Raw genomic sequence first — 17,391 nt, 5'->3', positions numbered from 1 at the left:
TAAGCCCTGAGGTGCTACTTCCCCCTCTTCCGTTACCCGCTCTGGTGGAGGGGGAAGTATACAGAATTACTTGGCAGACTGGAGAAAAATTACTCTGGACAAATGGGTGCTGAATATTGTTTGCAATGGATATAGTCTTCGTTTAGTCAGCCCGCCTCCAGCGATTCCACCGACTTGCACGCAGTTCCAGCTGCTCGAGCTCCAAGCGGAGGCCGATACCCTGTTAAGAAAAAAGGGCGATAGAAGGCGTTCCTTTGTCTCAAAGGGGAAAGGCTCTTCACTCCCGGCTCTTTCTGGTGCGCAAGAAGGACAAGAAAGAGTTCAGGCCCATTCTGGATTTGCGACAAGCAAACAAATGGATTGGCAGGGAGAAGTTTTGCATGCTATCTCTGCACCAAATTTATCCTCCGCTGCAAAGGGGAGACTGACTTTGCGCAATAGATCTGCAAGATGCGTACTTTCATGTGCCCGTTGCACAGAAACATCAGAAGTTCCTGCGATTTCTGGTCGGCACAAATCACTATCAGTACACTGTACTACCGTTTGGACTGAAGTCTGTGCCCAGGACTTTTTCAAAGTGCATGGCAGTGGTGGCGGCTCACCTGAGAAAGAACAAGGTGTTTGTCTACCCGTACGTGGACGACTGGTTGATCAAATCTCTGTATATAATCTACCTGGCTGTACCTCGGACATAGGTAAAAGATTATTTAGAAACCTAAATAATTCCCTAAAATGTATACAAGTGCCATTGGTAAAATCATTATTTTCTTTGCCCTAACCGGTGCACAGTAACTGGCCCGTTGCCCTATCAAGGTATGGCTCAGTGGCTTTCACAAGTGCCCCCTTTCTTGCCTGAGCTTGAATTTTGCAGGTCTCCGGGAAAAGATAACAGACCCTGACTGCCTTAAGTTTTTATCTGCTTATGACCTTATTACTTTTTTTAGGAGACTTGGGCTACCTTACCACTCTTTTTCTCGGTTATGCTTGTTATTCAAGCCCGCTGTACCAGCTACTCAGTGCAGAGCCAAGGGAGGTTTCTCTAGTTTCAATAGTTTTCAATTCGTTTTTGTCCAGTGATTGTCTTTGACTTTTTCCTGGGAAAAGGCGTTGGAGGAAGGGAATGCATTGTTATCCATTGTTGTAGTTTCTTCCCAGCACAAAGGGTCCTTTCTCTTAGGCATGTGTAATTAACAACAGCTTGTTTTTCAGGGCTGACTGTGTCTGTGCTTGGAATGGAGAAGGCCCTGCATCAGTACACGCTGGAGCCTACAGAAAAGCCTTTTGACATGAAGACTGTTCCGCTGGCCACCCTGCCATTCTTTGAACAGAAGACAGGTAAATTTGGTTTTGTTTGATTCGTGAATTGATTTCTGTTATTGATAACCCTTTAAAGATTACAGTCAATTGTGTTGATTCTTAAGTCCTCATCACACATTACACATTACTGAAGTAATGGGACATAATAAAATATTTTTGTGTGCTAATAATACATTTTTACAGATTTGCTGTGAAGCCAGTACACAAGAGATTGGGTTAGCGTGCCTATGTGCTGTTCATCTTTTTTAGATATGGGACGCTGGTTGGCTGAGTTATGCACCAAGGCCAGGCAGGAACCACCACCCTAGTCAGGGTAAGCTAGATACACTCTAAAAGATAACCTGTGCACACCCATTGTTAGCTTGGCACAGAGTAGTCAAGCTTATCTACAGAGGCAATGTGTAAAGTACTTGTGCAACACACACAAAAACTCAAAGTGACACAATGAATATACCAAAAAAGACGCCACACAGGTTAGGAACAATAGAGAATATCTGAGTAAAAATAAGACCAAAAAGATTCTCTGGGATGCAACTTGGGTTCGCAATAAAAAACTAAGTCCCACTAGTAAAATGCAGTCCTAACATGTGTATTGCAACTGCCATTTAAAACAGAGTTCAGTCTTAAAACTCTATTCTAGGCTTTTAGCTGAAAGATTCAAAGCTTCAGTTAGGTTGCATGCTATGATTTCTAATTTAAACGAGTTTGATTGCACAAGGCACACACCATCTATAGTCCTAGTTGTTTTTCACATACCCACAGTCCACATGGTACCTTTGACTAATCAGTGCAATTACTCCTTGCACAGGTATTAATATTGCACATGCACTGACTAGACAATCCTATTTATTCCAAAAGAGGGTGTAGTTTCTTTGTGAAAGAGTTATCACTGCCGTTTCCAAGTAAATAAAGCATAGCTTTCCCTTATCTTATTGGCTTCCTAAGGCTCAGAAGACTGGGGGTGGGGGTGGGGGGCTCGTTTGATGGAGCGTTTCTCTAGTGATCTTTTTTGACTCAAGTACAGGTGGTGTTGGGTCAAAAGAAATATCTACTAGAGTAGATCATTTGGGAATTCTGTGTCCTACAATCCATACTCTCACGACACCCAGAAATTAACTCAACCGGCCTAATGATGGAATGCGAGAGCTAGGTGGTCAGGCCTGTGGAACCAGGGCAGAGTACATGAGCGAGCTCACTCAAGTTGATCTGTATGGAGTAATAGTGTTCTTTCTTATAGATTATTTTGGGTTGCTGGGGAGAAAACCTCCAATATTAGGGGGCTCTTCCTTGTCAACCAGGTGTCTATCAGTGGTGTGCTCAGGCCCGTTCCCATATAGACTTGGGCAACACGTTACTCTGATTACAGTCCACCTCCTCTTCTTCTGTGGAGAGACTAGCAGCAGCGACCAAACCACATTTCTACGCCCGGGTCTTGAATTGGGAGTCAGAGCAGCACAGATTTTTGCAAGTGACTCATGCCATCCTCCGTACAAATGGATAAATCTTCTTCAAATGTAAAAGATGAACTTAAGTACTGGGTTAGTAGAGCCAGTATATCTAACATTGTGTGCACTGGACGGAAAACAAATGTCTAATCTAAGGGTGCCACTTTTGAAATCTTCCTTGCCGTTGCAAACTGAACCATAGGAGAGAGAACACACCAAATGTTCTGGATGTCTATATGGTCCACTTATTTCAAATGGTCCATTTTCCAGGTTGTTGTTGTTCACATCTTCAGGAAGTTTTAGGAAGGGGACAAGCAGCCTGTACTCATTGCTTCAGCTCTCGTCGTGTCGTGCATGTTCTCTATAAATTTTACAGTCATGGGCAGCACCCAGGCAGTGACTGATTGCAGGGGTAGAGCAGATACAATGCACTTCACTCACTTGAGTGGGACTTCTTTTTTTTGGGTGAATTTGCTATGACTTTTTTAAAGGACACCTGCATTGCTGCTGTTGCACAATATGCTGCATTCACCAAGCAATTCTCAGAGGAAGAGAAGGGTCTCATTTTGTGAGACTGATTTATCTTTTTCCACTGGTCCTAGATGCTCTCGTTCAGCAGTGCAGGGAAAAAGCTCTGTACCCATCAGTCAATTAACCACAGCCACAGATTGCCTTTCTCTCCATAGCTTAGTGAGTGGAAGTGGTAGAACTTTACTACAGAGCAATTGCAGAAAAAAAGCCAGGAACATCCCAGTGGGCTTGAGATTTGAGTCCTTTGAGCAGAAAAAATACCAGAATCGGAGAAAAGGCACACATGAAGATAGGAAGGTATGTTCATACAGCCTCCATGTGCTACAGCTGAAGCATGAATGAAAACTTTCCTAACAATCATGAAGGAAAATTGTAATTCTATTAAGGATATGGAGGTGAGAATTGGACCTTTTCTTTTCACTTTATGAACAGCCATAAAGGAACATTTATATAATTTAAACATAGACCTTCAACTACATTTCCGTGAAACAAAAGGAAAATGGTAGTCCAAAACAGCCAATCAGAATTCACTACACATTTAAGCAATCCCTGATGAGGCTTACCACTCCCTCTTTCTTCTCGTGAAGTCAGCATCTCTGGCAGAACCTTCTAGCAATTATCTTGTTTTTTTCTGGTCTGTTCCTATACAATGGGAAGGAACCAAAATAATTTACTATCTAATGTTATGACTGAATTATTTACTTCTAAGGTAGAAATCTTCATTAGCGTGAGGGTAACCATGAACAATATGCCAGGTGGGATAATCCCTGCTTTCCTTCACTATTGCTTGGTAATTTTTCATTCTGTCGGGACCAAACGTGAGGATTATAAAAATGCAAAGTTTGCAAACCACTAATGAAGCCACATCCAAAACAAGACTATTTTCAATGTGTAGACAGGCAACCAGTCACATTCAAAGTGTTCTTGAATCTGCCTCCTAGGAGGGAAGCCTTTGATGTCAGTCACCCTTCCTGAGTGTGCCCCAAATACCAGCACACCAATTGTTACTTTCTACATTACCTAAAGCACTCAACAGGTGACGGTTGGAGAGGAGATGACTAAAAATAACTTCCTGATGGAGATCATTAGTTGAAAAACGCCCGCAGGGTGCAGCTCTTTTCATAGCCTTTAATGCACTACACCACACACAGCTTCAGAATATCTGGGTATTAGATCATATGGGTATTTGTATTAGACTTGGCTAATTATCCTGGCAACTGCAAACATACCCTGTTCCGGGGTAAGAATCCTGCCCAAGATTTCTAATGCCTATTCAGACACCCTTCTGCATCAGTGCACTGAAGCATGGCCAGGCTTTACCTACAATTACTTCCTGCTCAGTATTTTTTTGAGACCCTGAAAGAAGCAATTTCAGAACCTTATTCACATCTCAACTACAAATGGGAGTAGCTGGGCCCCAAAGAAGAGATCCCTCCCACCACACCTTTAACTACTTGTGAACTATTCTATGCTGCCCCACTGGTATGTTGCCCACTGAGATGTGATTTACAAAAAGGGGGTGGTGATGAACAGAGTGTCTGAGTTAAACAGACCACTCTTACCCAGTCCAAAGATCAGGGCTTGATCCATCACCGTTATTTATCTCACTACCCCATCCCAGCTCAGAACCTGGCTATATGCAAATCAGTCTGTCCCTGGCCCAGTGCATCATGGGAACAGGGCAGACTAAACTACCAAGCCAATTCTTCACCAGAAAGGAGACAAGCTACCAGGGACCGGTTTCTGGCATTTCAGCCTTCTTCGGCCCGGCTTGCTTGAATCCTGATGGAGCAGTGAGAAAGGGACTCATGTCCCAGTGTAAGAATTGGCTTTTGTAGTTTGGTTTGCCCTGTTCCCATCATGCACTGGGACAGGAACAGACTAATTTGCATACAGCCAGGTTCTGAAACTGGGATGGTGCAGTGAGCTAAAAAACGGTGTTGGATCTAGCCCTGATCTCTTGACTGGGTGAGAGTATTCTGTTTAATTCAGAGACTCTGTCCCTCACCACCCCTTGTTGTAAATATTTTTGCCCACTGAGATGTGGCCCATGGAAATCACCAATCGAAGTGCATTCACCAATCTGTAGGCAGTCCAGAGGGTGCGTACACATAGAAGCAATTCGAGACCTGTACAATGTTGTCCCTACAGAATCCAGACCAATTCTCACACACTTAGTCCGTCTCCTCCATGCCGGTCTGTATCTTTTTAATTGTGATATCGACCAATGCTCTCCAAATGAACTCCACAGCCTGTTTCGATAGGCCCGAGTTCAACCAGCATCACTTAAAGTCATCCAGGCCAATAGATGTACAGTCCCCTCCATAACCAAATAATTGAAAGTCTGAGAGTCCATCAGATCATTTTTAATGTGGAGAAATCCGATTTGTGAATTACAAGAAAATTCAAAACCTCCAAATCTATACCATTGGTTCCAGATCTGCTGATTGTCACAATACCTGGGCCATCACCCTTGTGATCATGGCAAACAGTGCATAGTACTACAGAAGCTGATAATCGTTGACGAGTGACCAAAAAAACTATTCAGTCTCCATGCACTTGAGTTCTGTATGTGTCTGAGAGACAGTCTTCTCCTTTGTTCTGTTCACTGGGAATGTAGTCTACCCTCATCGAGACTTGTTTTTCCAGATGAATGTCAAATATCCATGGCCAGTCATGCCAATGCCTTTAATCAAGTGCTTCCCAGGTGATTATTATATGTGACCGGCGAGACGTAGACGAATCTTCAGTGTACACCTCACCAGACTAGATCCCTGGCCATGCTTTTGACCTCAAAGGAGCAGTAAGCAGTTCCAAACAATTGATATACATGCTTAGTTCTGCACACCACTTTCCTTGTGTGGACGATGCTCCACTTTTGGTTCCAGCCCAGTTTGCTGGTAATCGACCCGATGACCACATCTCGGGTTGAGCCGAAGATTGCTGTCCTGTTGTTTGCCTCTATATGCTCAAGCTATCACTGCATCTCCGAGCGGACTTCCGTAGACTACTCCAGCAACTCTGAATAAGTAAGATCTTTTCTCTGGTGAAACAGCTTTAGGTGTTGAAGTGCTCTGTAGTGGTGCTGTTTGGGAAAATCAATGGAATGGAGGAGTAAAGTAGATCCTCCAAGAGGTTTGAGCTGCCTTGGGAATCTAGTTTCTTTTACAAGCATTTTCCTCTTTTGCCTCCATACGCTTGACATTCTTTACCTGTGGAAAGCACATAATCTGCAGGAAGGTCATGTTTCACTGTGGAGTCCTTCTTATTTAGCATGAATCCTGAAACTTGCAAGAGATTGATTGCCATCCCCAGATGCTTGAGAATGTAATTTGCGCATGATCCGTCAACAGCAAGTCCTTTAAATAGACCAGCAATCGCTCTCCTGTGGCCTGAAGGTATTTCATTGCCAGTCTCAATATTTCTTGAATCACCATAGTGCAGACAATAGACCAAAGGGGCGCTCGTTAAATTTCCTGATCTAGTAGGCTCTTTAACAATAAGGAGATCTGAAGGGGTCTCCGACATTGCTGCTGCAAACTGTATTTGGAATGCTGTGACACTTGCAGAATCCAGGCATTGCTTGGCAGCTCTTGCCACCTGTAAATAAATCATGCAAGTTACTGCCCCGCTCCCCTACCCCCAGCTTGTACACCTATCAAAGAAATCACCTGATGCTTTAGCCACTTCCCTGAAAGCTCCTCAGGACCCGTATCCCCTTCTGCTCCTCTCAAAGGAAAAAAGCCCCTAAAATGGCCGTGTTTTACCACTGTGCTCGTTTCAAAGCTTGGGCTTTTAGAGCCATGCGGTAGAAGTGCACTCTACCTCGGGCCCCTTAATCTTGGTCCCAAAGATCTTTTTGATTGAAGCTAGCAAATTGTCCTGGGAGGCACAAAGGGCTCCCATTTCCTTGAGGAAAAGTTGTCCCAATGCCGGAATGAGTGTGTGGTTGTTCCTGACGAATCAACCACGCCAGTAAGGTACCAGAGTTGTCTGCCATTGCATGTGTCTTAGCTGAGTGTGCCTCATTATTGAAGCACTGCAGCCTTTCCTTTAATGTTGCATGTGTTGTCTTTGCGGTCGTACATTGTGTAATGCACGCAGGGTCAGAAATCGCGCGTGTCTCCAGTAACATTAAGGTATGCTCCACTTCCTGGAGCTCTTCTCTATCTGCTTCCGCATTCCACTGCCCTTCCCCAGGCAGGTGCCCCATAGCACCACCTTGAATGTGTCCCATTCCTGCAAGCCAGACAACGCCATGTCTGCATTATGCGCAAAATACTATGTTATAGCAGTGCAAAGGGATTCCCTGAAGGTTGAATCTTCTAGTGGTGTGGGTTGTAATCTCCATGTTGGTACTGGGGAGAACTGTGCGTCCCATGCTATTGGTACGCAGTGTGGGTTGTGGTCGGAATGTGTGTGGGCGAGGTAGTCTTCCTAGGCGACATACGGCAGCATATTGGGTGTACTTAAAAATCTGTTGAGATGGACATGTAATCTGTGTGGTGTGGAATAGAAAGAGTATTCCTATGTGTCCGGTATACGGTGTCACCAAATATCCACCATCCCCCATGCATCAACCCAACCCCATAACAGTGAGGCCCCTGTACATGCCGAAGTGGCCCTGAGTGGTGGGAGCGATCAATCTAGTGACGTGTCAAGCATGTTGTTAAAGTCACTCCTATTATCCAAGGTATGTCACACCACTGATTCCAAAACGCCCCTGGTCTGTGTTGGGTGCGTAGATATTGCCCTGTAAGAAGGACCTTCCATCCAGGCTGCCTTTGAGGAAGATGTATGTTCGAGGCATGTGGGCTGCTGAATTCATATCTGTGCATAGATCGCCGCCTAGTGTTGGGTCCGGATGAATGCACATTGTTGTCCTGGAAGAGTGTTCGAAGTATCACAAGAAAGGTGGCTCCTCCCCTGGACTACAGTGTGCATGGGCATCCTCTCCATCCTCAAATTGTTTTTTCCGCCATTGGGATCGGATGTACTTTCCTTTACTCGAAGTTCAGAATCGAAAAAGACTTTTCTAAAAGGCCAAAAGGCCTTCGGACTCGTCTGCATTGTTTCGATCGGTGCCGACAGCTTTATTTACAGGTTAGTCACCTCAGGAAGTCGAATCGGGCCGCATGCCTTCTCGACGCCAAGAAGACCGGTCATCAATGGAACGAAGTCCATTCAAAAGATGCCCTCTTTGTAATTCTAACGATGAACAAGATCTCATCGAGGCCGAAGATTCAGATCAACAGTTGGATCAAGATTCAGAGCATGACTCCAACTACTATGTTGATGAAGATGAAGACATCGTTGAGGTAGGAGACGATGAACAAGGGATCGGGGCCGTCGAAGACGACTCCAGTGATGAAACGGGGCCAACTACATCGGGGCCAACCGTGAGTACAACGCCCCAAACATACACTTCTATGGTTCCACAGGCTCAGGTCGAGGCATCGCCGGAAGGCCTTAGCCAAGAACTCGAAACACATTCTATAGCCCCGCGATACAGCTCGGCTAAGAATATTAGGAAAGAGCCATCGGATCAACGTAACCCGAAGTTGTTGATATCAAAACTAAAAGTTATGGAACCAAAAACAAAACCGAAACTGATCGACAACACAGTCTTCGGACCAAACTACGTCGATCCATCAGAATCGATCCCAAAGAAAATCGTCGACAATACGGTCTTCGGACCAAACTATGTCGATCCATCGGAGTCAAACATAAGGGTCGTCGAGCCGAAGACCGGCGCACCTACATCCACTCCAAAACAGAAGGCCGTCGAACCGAAGAGATCGGCACCGACAGTCGACAAAACAAAAAAGGGGCTCGATCCGAAAAAGGTTGTCGAACCGAAACACAGTCGACAAACCAATGGCTGTGCAACAAAAACCTATCGAGTCGAAGAAAATCGACCTGAAGAAAAGCATTGAGCCGAGACAGCTAATAATCGGTCAAAAAACACCGGTGCCGAAGATGCTACAAAGTCATAAAGGGACTATCGACTCAACAAAAAATGTCGAAACGATAAAAACATCGGCTCCAAAGAAACAGGCACAACCTAAAAAGACTGTTGAAACACAGAAAACTCTCGGACCAATCAAATTTGGTCTCCCAATTTCTTCTAAAACAAAGGCAGTCGACCCGATAACCGGTATCGACCCGAAACAAACTAAAAAAAAGACATTGGCAAAACAACCAAGAACTACTGAGCAGGAGATCTTATATCCAGACCCCTCATCAGAAGAACAGTCAAAACTTTACATTGACCCTAATTCTGGCAAAGTCAATCTCTATAAAAGAAAAATCAGACCAGAAACTGAAAAAGAGACTTATGTCATCCCACTCAAAAAGAAAAGGGACTGTGCTACTTCACCTATTCTTTTTGAACCTACAAAACAAACTATACCTAAGACATACTCATATACACCCACACACTCAGATGAAGAGGTGGATTATGAGGATAATGAGGAATACAATTACACAGTAGACCCTGACCAAGACAGTCAAGCTCAACCATGGGCCGGCCGGGTACATCCTGGTGATTCTCAGCCCATTCCAGATGCACCTGCATATCCTGCTAAGCCTTCTCCTACAGAGGATTTAGCTGCTTTTAATGCACTTATAGATAGGGCAGCCCTCCATCACTGAGATGCATGCAGACCCCATTGAGGAGGATTTCCTCTTTGACACTTTTGAAACATCAGAAAGATCTGTCAAAACACTAACTATGTTAAAAGGGGTACTTAAACATGCAGGTGACATATTTAAAGAAACAACTAGGACACGAGTCATTAACCCCAGAATAGAGAGGAAATACAGGCCAGCACCAGTAGACCCCACATATATTAAGGGACAACTGCCTTTGGATTCCTTAGTGGTATCCAATGCACGTAAACGTGCAAACTCACAAACCACTGGAGAAGCTCCACCTCCTGACAAAGAGTCAAAGATCTTGGAGTTCTCAGGGAAAAGGGTAGATGCTCAAGCTGCTAATATATGGCGAGTATCTAATACACAAGCCCTGTTAGCTAGGTACGACAGGGCACATTATGACACCCTAGAGACACTTCTCCAATATTTTCCTGAACCTTACAAGGAATAGGCTGAAGACCTAGTACAGGAGGGAAAGCTAATAACTAACGCCTCCATTAAATGTGCCCTAGACGTGGCAGATACAGCGGCCAGATCAATTAACACCAGTGTTATGCTCAGGAGGCATGCGTGGCTTCGCAGCTCAGGTTTCAAAAACGAAGTCCAGTTTACTTTATTAAACCAGCCAGTAAATCCTGACTATTTGTTTGGTCCAGCTGTAGATACAATCCTAGACAAAATGAAAAAGGACACTGAAACAGCTAAGTCTATGGGAGCCTTACAATCCCAACAGCATAGAAGCTCCTTTCGTCGCTCCAATTACAGAGGTGCTGCAAGAGGTAGCTCATCACAGCAGACCTCATTTTACAAAGCAAATACGCAAACCACCTATAATAAAAACAATAAAGGTGGATACCGCTGCAATAACAACAAAGGCAGAGGACGAGGGAATAACACCACCAGATCCTCTACCAACACAAAACAGTGACTTCTTAGCACTACCCCCAGACCATACAATACCAGTCGGGGGGCGATTACAGCAGTTCCTACCAGTCTGGAAAAACATCACTACAGACAAGTGGGTAAGGCAAATTATCCAGGATGGCTATTGCCTAGAGCTAACCTCCACACCACCCAACATAGCACCACAACACCGTCCTATGTCTGCAGAACACCTAAACTTATTGCAGCAAGAAGTCATCAGCATGCTGCAAAAAGGGGCCATAGAACTAGTACCATTAGAACATCAGGGTACAGGGGTATACTCACTATACTTCCTCATCCCCAAAAAGGACGGTTCTCTTAGACCCATATTGGACCTCAGGCCCCTAAATCAATACATTTTATCAGAGCATTTCCGTATGCTCACTCTACAACAAGTCTTACCACTGCTGCAACAAGGAGACTTCCTCGCAACTTTGGATCTCAAAGATGCATACTTCCATATACCAATACATCCTGCTCACAGGAAATATCTCCGGTTCACAATACAAAATCAACATTACCAATTAAAAGTCCTTCCATTTGGTGTAACAGCCCCAAGGGTGTTCACAAAATGCCTAGCGACAGTAGCTGCACATTTAAGAAGACAACATATTCACGTCTATCCGTATCTGGACGACTGGCTAATACAAGCAAAGTCGGCCCAGCAATGTGCCAGCCACATGTCCAAAACCATTCACCTCCTACACAGTCTAGGCTTCACGTTGAACTACCCAAAATCTTATCTCCAGCCGTCCCATGTACAGCAGTACCTGGGAGCAACGATAAATACTCTGCAAGCAAAAGCATACCCAAACACTGCAAGAATAAACAGTATGCAACTGCTAATCCAAAAGTTCAAGCCCCAACACTCGCTCTCTGCCAGAGTGTTTATGCAACTCATAGGCATGATGGCTTCGTGCATCTTCATAGTCCCTCACGCAAGACTGCACATGTGTCCACTACAACAGTGCTTAGCACAGCAGTGGAACCAGGCTCAAGGACAATTAACAGACCTAGTGTTGGTGACCAGCCGTGCATACAACTCTCTGCATTGGTGGAACCCACAAGACCTTTGCAAGGGACAACTGTTCCAAGAGCCAGTACCGCAAATAGTGTTGACAACAGACTCATCCCTGACAGGATGGGGAGCCCATGTCCTTCAGTACACAGTGCAGGGCCTGTGGACAGCACAACAAAAGAAAATGCACATCAACTTGCTAGAGATTATGGCAATTTTTCTGTCAATGAAAGCGTTCAAAGTACATTTATGCAACAAGACTGTGTTGACCCGGACGGACAACATGACAGCAATGTACTACATACAGAAACAGGGAGGAACACACTCTCCACAGCTATCACATCTAGCCCAAAGCATGTGGAAGTAGGCCATTCAAAGAAACATTTTTCTCATGGCGGAACACCTCCCAGGCAAGTACAACCATATAGCGGATCTGCTCAGCAGACACAGCCAACAAATGCACGAGTGGGAGATTCATCCCACAGTGCTACAACCGTACTTCCAACAGTGCGGTCAACCAGAGATAGACCTGTTCACCACAAAGGAAAACGCAAAATGCCAGTACTTTGCCGCAGTCGCAGGGCAATGCGATATGGAATAACTGGTCAGGCAAATTTGCGTACGCTTTTCCCCCAGCACCGTTAATACCGCTAGTGGCACGCAAACTACTCCAACATTCATTGACACTGATCCTAGTTGCTCCAACATGGGCGAGGCAACCATGGTACACAACTTTTCTAAAACTTTCTGTGGTGCCTCATCAAAGACTGCGGCTAACACCCACTCTTCTCACTCAGAGCCATGGAGACATACAGCACCCAGATCCGCAACAACTGAACCTTGCAATCTGGCTCCTGAAATCTTAAGAGTTTGGGTACCTAAACTTACCTCCAGACTGTATGAACATTATCAAGGAGGCAAGAAGACCTACTACCAGAGCTTGTTACGCAGCAAAGTGAAAGCGTTTTGTCATTTACTGTAATAACAATGACATAAACCCACTAGATGCTTCCACACAAAATATCATTTGCTACCTTTTGCACCTACATCGTTGCAGTCTAGCTTATTCGTCTGTAAGAATACACTTAGCTGCCATTGCAACTTATCTTCAAAACCGGCAGCATCTTTCGCTGTTTAGAGTGCCTGCAATTAACCCCTTGCATGCTGGTGACGAACCCCAGCCGTCATGCTTCACGGTGCTCGTGTGCTGATGACGGCTGGGGTTCGTCATGGCCCCGTCCTGTTCTTTTGTTTACCGCACAGCGGCGGAAACGGGCCAGCAGCGAAGGGGTTAAAGCATTCATGGAGGGACTCAAACGAATAATCCCCCCAAGACACCCACCTTCACCTGTCTGGAACCTAAACCTCGTTTTAACCAGACTAATGGGCCCACCATTTGAACCGTTGCATTCATGTGAATTACAATTTCTAACATGGAAGGTAGCTTTTCTTGTAGCAATTACTTCGCTTAGAGGAGTTAGCGAGCTGCAAGCCCTAACTATTCAAGAAGGGCAACAAGGGAGGTTTGGGTCCTATCTCTGACCGGCTTGGACCACTCCAATATACCAAACAGAACAAATAGCCAGACAGGTTTACTTTTTTGTCATTTGATCACACCCAGCCTGTGAGTACTGAGTGATCTACTATTTTATTTTAGTTTTTTTTTTTATCCTATTTTACTTTTTCATTTGATTTTTTTTGTATGTCATCAAAAGAACAGTTATCAAACAATAAATAATGCATTCAGAAAACAATGTGCGCAATATATACAAGTGTTCAATATGTACAAAATCAATACTCCATTTCAAGGGCACCAAAAATCCATTACAAAAAATAAATTAATTTAATGCCTAAGAACAATTTTTTAAATGGGCACCAGTCCTTCATATTATATACCAGAAGCCAGGCGGACAACAGAGTTCATAGATACTGCCTGCCTGTCTTACTGAGCCAGGGATTAGATGATTGTAGGGTTGCACTGCTAGGGATAGAAAGCGTGGTATTATTTTTATCCTTAGTTGCACCCTTCTTCTTTATCACAGGTGTGATAAAGAAGAAGGGTGCTAGTAAGACAGGCAGGCAGTATCTATGAAATAAAATAGTAGATCACTCGGTACTCACAGGCTGGGTGTGATCAAATAACAAACAAGTAAACCTGTCTGGCTATTTGTTCTAACTATTCAAGAGCCATTCATCCAAATACATGCAAATAGGGTAGTTCTTAGAACAAACCCTAAATTTATGCCAAAAGTGATATCCCATTTTCATATCAATCAGACAATAGAACTGCCAGTGTTCTTTCCAAATCCACAATCAGTACCTGAAAGGGCTCTACACACACTAGATGTCAAAAGAGCTCTTCTATACTACATTGATAGAACCAGAGATTTTAGGAAAACTAAACAGTTGTTTGTTGCCTTTTCGACACAACACAAAGGCAACCCCATTTCAAAATCCGGGTTAGCCAGATGGATAGTCAAGTGCATTCAAATATGTTATCTAAAAGCAAAACACACTTCAACAGTTCCCCCAAGAGCACATTCTACACGCAAACTAGGGGCATCCATGGCTTTCCTAGGAAACATTCCTCTAGAGGAAATATGTAGAGCAGCCACATGGACTACCATACATACTTTCACAAAACACTATTGTGTAGATGTACATTCCAAACCGCAAGCTGCTGTAGGACAGGCTGTTCTAAAAACTCTATTTCAAACTGTTGCAGCTGGCACAGGTAGACACCGCTAGGGGAGACACTGCTATACATTCTATGCACAGATATGAATTCAGCAGCCCACATGCCTCGAACGGAATATGCTACTTACCAGTATGCATCTGTTCTTGGCATGTAGGGCTGCTGACATTCATATCGCCCACCCTCCTCCCCGGTGCCTGTCGCATTCATCCATTCTTACTCTTACTTTCTTGCATGGACATCTCTTGCTGTACCACACTCCATCTCTGACACAATGGCGAAAAACAATCTGAAGATGGAGAGGATGCCCATGCGCACTGTAGTCCAGGGGAGGAGCCACTTATCTCGTGATACTTCGAAAACTCTTCCAGGACAACAATGTGCAATCATCCGGACCCAACACTAGGCGGCGATCTATGCACAGATATGAATGTCAGCAGCCCTACATGCCAAGAACAGATGCATACTGGTAAGTAGCATATTCCTTGCCTTCCTTGTCCACTACCATCTCCAATAGAAGGGGGGTACCCGGCGAACCCAGACCAGCACCCCTCAGGCAAAAGCGGAGTAGTTTGTGGCATAAATAAGTCCCCGGGGGCGTGGTCTGACTGGCAATGCGGTGAGACGTGTCTCGGGGGAGCTCCGGCGATCTGCTGCTGATAATAGCGATTATAGCAGAGCTGGAGGGTTCTGACCGCAGATCCGGGGGTGGTTGCTAATCACCAGGCTTCAAGACACCAGCAGCGGGGAGGCACCCTACCTGACGGCGCTTTCCAGGCTCTTGGAGAGGGAGCTCGGCGGGCCCGGAGGGGCGGCCCGCCATTTTGTGAGGACCGCGTTGCAGATAAACTTTACAACAATGATGCCTATGGTAATGTTCTCTGAAAAATCTAATATAGGACCGATACCAAAGATTATCTGTCCTCTGTTTTTCTAAATACTCCTTGAATTAATCTCAAAATATACTTTTATCTTCATTCATCTAGTCACCATCTAGACAGTTCAATAAATTCAACAAACAAAAAAGTGGTTTGCATAACTTATTTTAGTAAACCATATCTTTTTTCATAAGTAAAATTAATTTTCACTTTTTTCTGTATCTTTTTAAAAAATGTTCATACATATACATACACATTTACCACATTTAACATGTATATTTGTACAATATTTACAATATCTACATACATAAAAACAAACACAAAGGAACAACAAAACTTTCTCCAGAACCGTTTTCGCGGTTCAAAAAATACCCAAAAATTCAAACAAGGAAATTTATGGCACTCAATTATAAGACCTTATTCCTTTATCTTAGTCACCACATCCAATTCTAATGGAGCCTTGGAAGATAAAATGCCTTTGTACTTCCTTTTTACTTCAGGCTCTCATCCACTCTTTCATTCGATTCAATATTTTAAGGTGGTGCCAGTATGAAAAACAGTTGACGCGTTTCAGCCTATGATAAATTCAGGCATCTTTAGGACTTTGGGCTACAAATTATTTTCCTTGGTGCTCAAAAAACCCCAGCGTTAAATACCTGCATACATATGCAGTCTGGATCGTGGCACAATTCTGTTGGTAGGTCTCGAGCCTACCCAACTCCAGGGGCTTGTAGTTATGGCAATCACCCCAGTATCTCAAAAGTGTGAAGTGTGGTTGAAATCCTTCCAAACCAGCCCCAATAACTCAAGGGTCCAACCAACGTAACCGCGACCCTGCACGGCGCTAAACGTACTTCTCTCAATGGCTCCCGTCCGGCTGTCCCTCAGCGCTGCAGAGGCCCTGCCCGCCAGATCGCCAGGTCCTCTGGAGATCGAGCCGAGGTGACGCAAACTGGGCCTGTGAGTAAGGTGAGCGTTGGGCCCAGTGGGGCCTGCCTTGCACCGCCGGCGGAGGGGAAGCGGAAGCAGCTCCTGGTGCGGAAAGTGGGCGTGGGGCCTGCGGAGAGCCTGCATGAGACTCGGCGCTCGCTGACGATCCGGAGCGTGACCCGGGGCTGCTGATTTAGTACAGCGAGCCTTGGTCCCCGGTGCCCCGGGGCTCCAATCCGCGCACCACCAGCGTCCTGGCCCACCTGTGACGGCGGAAGCGACTGGCCGGCAGCACACGGGGAACGCACTACAGAGGCCTGCATAAGGGCGGACATAACCTCTCATAAACTGTATTTGCAGGCTGGCCATCTTTAAGTCTGCCACAAGTACAAAGTAGACTTTAGATGCACGAATATTACTCTCCAACCAGCCTTTATATCTGAATTTATCCACAATTAAGGCGCTTTATCCGTAGTCCTGTTTTCTGAATGTCTGTCTTGCTGATATTGCTTGTCATTTGGCAACCAAGGCAGGGCACCACAGTCTACCTGCATCAAATCTGTGATCAGATTTCCACATAGAGGAACCCAGTCTGTCTCGTCAATAGCACAGGCTTCCCCATAAGGAAAGCAATTCCTAGGGTGACCGGGTCTCCCAAGTCCTCCTTCAGTGGTCTCTCAGTGCTAGTGTGATTATCATGTGATCCTCTAGCTTTCACTAAGAGGGCCTCTCTTAGTCTGAAGGAAGCAAAGGGATGGAGCAGGATAGGAGTGAGAAAGTAACATGGAGAGGGGCGGAAGACTGCAAGCAACACCATGGAGGGTGACTAGAGGGTGGGAGTGGGCAAGCAACAACTCTGAGAGGGATGGGAAGGTGAAAGGGGGGGCAAGCAACAACTCTGGGCGGGGTTAGGAGCACATGAGGGAGACTTCAAACACGTACACTCTTATTCAGTTCTTGAACTAAAAGAAAAAACTAGCTCAGAAAGAGAGAGCA

At 45.0% G+C, this 17,391-nt stretch overlaps 1 protein-coding gene across 2 annotated transcripts in view; it reads left to right on the top strand.

Annotated features, from left to right (window-relative positions):
* COPG2 (coat protein complex I subunit gamma 2) overlaps positions 1-17,391 on the top strand; it is a 384,275-nt gene that overhangs the window by 227,349 nt on the left and 139,535 nt on the right. For both annotated transcript variants that reach the window (XM_086918917.1, XM_086918916.1), the window contains one exon: positions 1,210-1,335. In XM_086918917.1, coding sequence (XP_086775043.1) covers positions 1,210-1,335 — 126 coding nt within the window. The remainder of the gene's footprint in view (positions 1-1,209; positions 1,336-17,391) is intronic.

This window comes from Lissotriton vulgaris, chromosome 1_1, assembly GCF_964263255.1.
Source record: "Lissotriton vulgaris chromosome 1_1, aLisVul1.2, whole genome shotgun sequence".
NCBI lineage: Eukaryota > Metazoa > Chordata > Amphibia > Caudata > Salamandridae > Lissotriton > Lissotriton vulgaris.
The sequence above is the reverse complement of the archived record's forward strand: the minus strand, read 5'-3'. Positions and strand labels throughout refer to the sequence as shown.